This window comes from Papaver somniferum, chromosome 7 (assembly GCF_003573695.1).
Source record: "Papaver somniferum cultivar HN1 chromosome 7, ASM357369v1, whole genome shotgun sequence".
In the NCBI taxonomy this organism is placed as follows: domain Eukaryota; kingdom Viridiplantae; phylum Streptophyta; class Magnoliopsida; order Ranunculales; family Papaveraceae; genus Papaver; species Papaver somniferum.
Genome location: NC_039364.1, coordinates 147,929,041 through 147,935,406, shown reverse-complemented (window position 1 = coordinate 147,935,406; position 6,366 = coordinate 147,929,041). Strand labels below are relative to the sequence as shown.

The following is a 6,366-nucleotide window of genomic DNA, read 5'->3' as shown; positions in this document are numbered from 1 at the left end:
TCCTCAATTTTCTTTTTCTTCTCAGATGCGTTTTCTCTCTCTCTCTCTCTCCCTCTCCTCTTCTCTGCTGCTGCCGCTTATGAAGTTTAAACCTAGGGTTTGTGAAGATGTTTAGTGATTTTACAGGTATGTTATTTAATTTTTCTCCAGTTCTTCTTTGTTTTTGTTTTGTTTCTCATTTGAATCATGAAAATTCGATCGATTTCATGATGTTTTCACTTTCTTTTTGCGGTTTTGGTAGTTCGATCTCATGATGCGTCTCTTGTTTTCACGTGCTGCTGATTTTTAGACTATGAATCAATAGTACATATTTGGTATACTGAAATATACTGCTATAATCTTGTTGTTTTTTATAGTTTTGGAGATTTTTCTTGTTTGATCCAGAAGTACATATATGGAATACTCAAATAAAAGTGTTTCGATTCTATTTTTTTCATAGATTCGTTACTTGTTTTTCACATGCAGCTAAATTTTAGATTATGAATCAGCAGTGCATATATGATGTACTGAAAAATTATGCTTTAATTTTGTTATTTTTGTAGTTTTGGATATTTTTCTTCTTCGATCTAGAAGTATATATATGGAATACTGGAAAAAAAAAGTGTTTCGATTCTGTTTTTTATGGATTCATTACTTGGTTTTCACATGCAGCTGATTTTAGTTTCATTTTGGTTGTTTTTATATGCTTTTGAGTTGCTTTTGTGTATCAATCATCGGTACGTATATGATATACTGGTGGATTTTGATGAAACAAGTTCATATCTAAATAAAAAATCATGTTTTATGTTTATTTCATTAGTAGATCTGATATTTTTATTGTTTTTGGTTTGTTTTTCAGTTTTCTTTTGTGTATTAACCATCAGTACATATATGACGTACTGTTTATTTTTGTGTTTAATATGAATTTATAGATTTTTTTCTTATTTTTTTGGTTTAATCCAGGAGTACATATATGGAATACTGAAATATGTGCTTTGATTCAGTTAGATTTTACGGATTCATCACTTCTTCTTGACTTTCAGTTAAGTTTTTCTCTACCTGATCAGGTGCGTATTAACTTTGATTCTTCGTTTTTATTTACTTCTTTAAAAAAATGAGTTCGATAGACTTACAAAATGAGTCTTTACAGGGGTACCAGGTAACCCTAGATTTGTTAATTTTCAAAGCACCAAATTTAAAATTTTGAAGTTTCGTTCAAAACCCTAATTTTGATTTCCTTGGATGAGCAAATTAGTTATGAGCTACTAGAGGCATTATATGAGAAATTTCAGTCTGAATGTGCAAAGTTCTCGCAATATCAGGTCAGTTAAGGAATGCGGGACAATTTTCAGGTCTTAACATTACTTTGTTCTCATTTACTTGATTTCCTCTTGGAATCCACTTTGAATAACGATATTTTACCTTGATTTGTTCTTATGGGTACTTTATTTTGCAGTTTGATTTTCTTGCTTCTAGCTAATTTAGGATATCGATCCCGATGCAATAGGATTTATCGGAATGTACTGCCTTTCTATTGGAGCTTAACAATAATTTTTCTGCTTGACTAGATATTTCCCGGCATATGTTTAAGAATTACACATCATATACCAACTTGAACGAGTTCCCCAAGTTGCATGATGCTAGGTCATGTTTGAGGTGATTCACACTAAGGAAAATGGGTTTGGGTTCTGATTTAGATGCGATTATTTTCGACTTAGCAGACCATCATTCTCAGATGTGAATGATGAATACAAATACAAAGGGTAATATCCGCCATCAAACGACATTCCATGTACAAAAAACTTTGCTCGCATTTAGAAAAATTTGTAATATTGTAGGTTTAGAAATCATATTCTATTTGTTCATAATTATAGGCATAAATTTGGTGCATATCAAAGCACTTAAATGAATCTTAATTAGAGATTGCATAGGACGGACACAGAAATGACATGAGTTATTGCGAGATAAATTAATCATCTTTTAGATGCCTATATGATAACGATGTTTTACTTGCATTTGATAGTCTGTGTTGCAGCAGAACTGAAATGACAATGGTGTTGATGTAGCTGTTGCAGTTGTGGTTTAAGCTAAGAATATTGTGATGCAGCAAGATAGAAGATTACTGAGAAGATGGAGCTGAAGGCAGTGGTGAATGGTTGACTGCAGAGGTGTTGGTGCTGCAATAAAGTAAAGTGAATTGAGGAGTACTCAGATTCCTAAGTAGTGTAGCAGATGTGTACTCATATTTGTAAGCAGTGTGGCAGATATGTACTCAAATTTGTAAACAGTGTAGCAGATATGTACTCAAATTTGTAAACAGTGTATCAGTTATGTACTCAAATCTATGGTAGTATGTTATTTCACACGTACTTAAACAGTGGGGTATATTAGTCATTTCCATGTTTTCAAATAACTTTGGACCTTAGAATAAGAGTAAAATCTAGTTGGACCCTGCTATAAATAACCTTATGGGCTTAGGACCAAACAAGAAATTTTCCTTAACAGATACTTTGGGAACATATGTGACTTTCGTGTAAACTTAAAGCTAACGCTTTTATTTGCTAGCGCTTTTATTTTAGTAAGGAGAATATATAGATATTATTTGGGCAGCCAAATTAGTAGTTTTTCATAATAAGTACATGCAATCATGAATAACCGGAAATGAAATATTTTATGAGCAATCCTAACCTATCTAAATATTCAAACTTGAAACTACGATATAATGATTCACAGGAATTCTCCGTATGGAGTGACTGGAAATTTAATTTCAATACATCGATGGAAACATCCTTTTCCAAAAAAAATAAAATAAAAATGGATTACTTTATTTTAACTACTAATCAACCAAGTATAGAACTAATTATATATCCAATCATTGATTATTATGTTTCTCCAGTAATCTGATGTTAGGTTTTCTTTAATCAGCTTTTGATCAGTATTCAGTAAGATGTTTGGAGTAGATTGAACGTCTCTAATCTATAGCCAACACAACTTTTCAATCACAATAAAATACTAAACATAATGATCTCACAAGATACGATCATACATATTAATATAGTGGTAACATATGAAATTTGTATCATAATGGAGGCCATGTCAAGGACATGCAAGTACCTTACAGATCGAGTATAGAACCAAATTATTTTGCTGACTCTAAGCTTTGCATTCATCATCTTGATCTCTCTAATACTCCTATCAAGTACAAAAACATATCCAACTTGAGGATCTAAGAGATGAAGTACATCTTAGAAAATACTGAGCATGATATGGAAAAACATGCATGTTGGTACTAAAAGAAACCAATTACAATGTTCGGATGGGGAATTAAACTAATAGTTGGTTAAGGAACTAGCTATAGGAGTGGTGAACAAGAATCCCTGATTCAGAAGTGCCTGTGATACTAGTATCTTCAAATTTGACAAATCATTGATACCTTGAGCACCTTCTCTTACATGAATAGTAGAAGTCAAGGTGAACTTATCAAAAGCTGATGATAAGTTTGAGTTTCGAACGTCAATGTAAGACAAGGATTCAAGGGCCTTAAAGAGAGAAGGAGCCACTCCTTCACCATGGTTGCTTTCAAATCGAACATAGTATTCTCTTTCAGTTACATAAAAAACATCCATCTACATACAACAAGTTAAAAAATTATTGGTTAGCTTAACTGGAAATGCGGGGATCATAAAACTCTGCAAGACGGGTTAGCAAAAAAAAATGAACCTGAGAAATGGTTTTGCAAACTATCGTGTTCTTGTAGTCTGCACGCTGAGTTTTCGTTGGATTCTCAAAAAAGCTGTAAGATCTTCTTGTGGATCCATTTACTGATGATTCGAGACCTTCCACTTCAGCTTTAAGCTTCTTTGCTTGCATTTGCAAGTCTTGAACATAAGAAACAGCATCTCCAATGATTGACGCCTTGTCCATCTAGAGACATACTAATTCGATCAGAAGAAAATAATTGTACGTAATAATCAACAGAAAAAAAAGGAAAATGTCACGAAGGAATGCAATTACAAAGCAGGAAGTGTCCGATAGTTGCCAATGAGGCAAGCATTAGTACTAGTATCAAAAAGAGACCTCATTTCTATGGAATAGACAAAAGAACAGACCTTAGTTATGTTAGGAACCAAGGATCGCAAGGAATAAAGTTTCTCCTTCATTCGACCCCTCCTCTTTCGTTCAGATACCAACGTTTTAGATCGATCAACGACTTTGGCGCTCTTTGTGGATGTCGCGGTAGTGGTTGTTGTGGTAGTGGCTGTCGTTGTCCCCGATGAGTTATCGTCGTAATTCTCTCCTTGATCAATACCATCTCCTTTAGCCTCTTCAGTAACGGCAGGCAGATGAAGAGGTAAATGGTGAATAGATGAGGAGCTGGGATAAGAAGCTATAGTACCATAACCTGCAGTACCACTAGTAGAGGTATTTTTACTCATTAAATCAAACAGGTAATCCTGTGTAGGAGGAGAAGGCAAAGGAAACAATTGGTTTTGATCAACCAACCCAAGATCAAATGAAGCAATCTCATCAGTTGGGATACCATCATAGTAGTTATTGTAACTCTGAGATTCTGGTATTTCTCCTTTAACGTGGTCAATGAACTGTTGTCGCTCGAAGATGCCATCTTTGATAAAATCAAAGTGACTGCAGAAGCCATGGATGTTATCAAACTCATGAAAAGCTTGACATACTTGTGAATCCATTGCTATAATTCGTTAGCTAGGACTTTGTTTGCAAAGGAATGATGAGGCACGGAAAGTATTCCAAGTGATTAACCTATAAATACACTCTTATTAATTGAACACGACATAATTAAATATAATTAACATTGACATTTGGATGTCGATTGATATTGTTTGCGATCAGTAGCGATTGTGATGACAATATTACTAAATATAATATGCGAGCTACGTACCTTGATGACTGGATTAAAATCGAACTAGCGTTTCACAAATCACCCTTTATTGTTTCACAAATACAATAGGAGTTCAGGAAACGTAAGTACCTAACCCATTTGTATTTAAAACCGATAGGCAGTAGCAGCGATTTGGCAAGTTTTAGAAGATTCTTTGTTTTAAAAATCATTTTGCGAAATTTCTTAGCAACTTCAAGAGTACAACAAGAGTACAAATTATGAAAAGACACTACCAGAACAGAGAGACCAGTTAAGGTCAGCCAGGGTGAACACTCCTGTTTCTGTAGCCTTTGACTATGGTCGTGCATTTGCTGCATCGGTTCTAGCAGAGGCAGTCAATAATACCCGTGGTAATTCTATCTGAGCTGCAGGTTTCCATAAAAATTGATCGAAAGTACATGAATGATTAAATGCTAACACCAATTCAGTCAACTGCCCAAATATAACCATGTCAAACGTCGATTTACTTCCAAACAAGGAATCTTACAATCCAGGTTCTCTTTTTTGAGTACATCTTACAAAGTCAAAGATGCTAGCACTCGTGATAATTAGTATATGAAATGCGCATCTTAGTTACAAAGTCAAAATCAAACGGAGAGCAAAGTCAAAACAGTATTATAATAAAGTCAACCTCTAAATCCTCAGGTATATCCGAATCCTTTGGAAGTCTCTGATAATGCTCTCCAGTTTCTCCTACTGACAAGTGTGCAGAAGGATGTAATGTAATTGATTGATATTTTAGCGGTTTCTTCTCAGATGACCGTTGAATAGAAGACTAAGAATTTTCATTCTGTTTGCCATGAAAAAGAGACACAAACGAAGCTGCAGAGAGTATACCTATGAGCAAAAGGAATGTGGATTTATTATGGTTATGACTTATGAGTTGATGTCACGTTGTTATCTAGTTAGAAAGAATAGTTCATTGAAGTTCTGAGATATATCAAAAGATCTTTCTGCCAACCAAAAAGAAACAGTGTGTGTTTATATGAATCTCTCGAAACATTCTTCGCCTTTAATTATTTCGGCTGAGGCGAATAGAAACAAAGTGAACATATAGAAGTACAAGAAGTAGAAGATGCTTGGTATAACTAGAAAGACCTTGCCCGAGAAGATTTTATTCGATGCGGTAGGGTCACGGTACTATAATAAATGAGTGCGACTATACTTGGTTGCTAATAATTAGATTTAGAATTCAACCTTTGAAAATCAAACAGAGAGAACGACTAATTCAGTTTGAGAATTTGGTGCCTTGTAGCGGATATATCCCTATATCTCTATCTCCGTAGCAATAGAATGAACTAAGGTTATACAGTGTAAAAGCTGGGCTGTAGCTCCAGTTCTTTTTATTGGAAGGAAGTTCTTAGTATGTAATTGTCTCTCGGCCTTGAGGCTTGCACTCTTGTAAATATTTTCTCTTTTTGATGCTCTAGATTAGTGGTCCCTAGACTACACCCAAACTCTTTAAATTTGAG

The 6,366-nt window shown here is 34.4% G+C and overlaps 1 protein-coding gene across 1 annotated transcript; it reads right to left on the bottom strand.

Annotated features, from left to right (window-relative positions):
• Positions 1-3,006: 3,006 nt before the first annotated feature.
• Positions 3,007-4,927, bottom strand: LOC113293058 (transcription factor FER-LIKE IRON DEFICIENCY-INDUCED TRANSCRIPTION FACTOR-like). Its single transcript, XM_026541826.1, has 4 exons — positions 4,895-4,927; positions 4,089-4,755; positions 3,700-3,903; positions 3,007-3,605 (listed from the first exon to the last, which is right to left on the bottom strand). Exons 2-4 carry the CDS (start codon positions 4,680-4,682, stop codon positions 3,309-3,311), a joined length of 1,095 nt encoding a protein of 364 aa, XP_026397611.1. The 5' UTR covers positions 4,683-4,755; positions 4,895-4,927; the 3' UTR covers positions 3,007-3,308.
• Between the last annotated feature and the right edge of the window lie 1,439 nt (positions 4,928-6,366).

Bases quoted from the DNA above. Each gene is read 5' to 3' on its own strand.
- LOC113293058 (XM_026541826.1), bottom strand. From the start codon at position 4,682: ATGGATTCACAAGTATGTCAAGCTTTTCATGAGTTTGATAACATCCAT. The intron at 3,904-4,088 runs GTCTGTTCTTTT...GTATGTCTCTAG, and splicing joins TGGTTCCTAACATAACTAAG to ATGGACAAGGCGTCAATCAT. The intron at 3,606-3,699 runs GTTCATTTTTTT...TGTTGTATGTAG, and splicing joins TTTGCAAAACCATTTCTCAG to ATGGATGTTTTTTATGTAAC.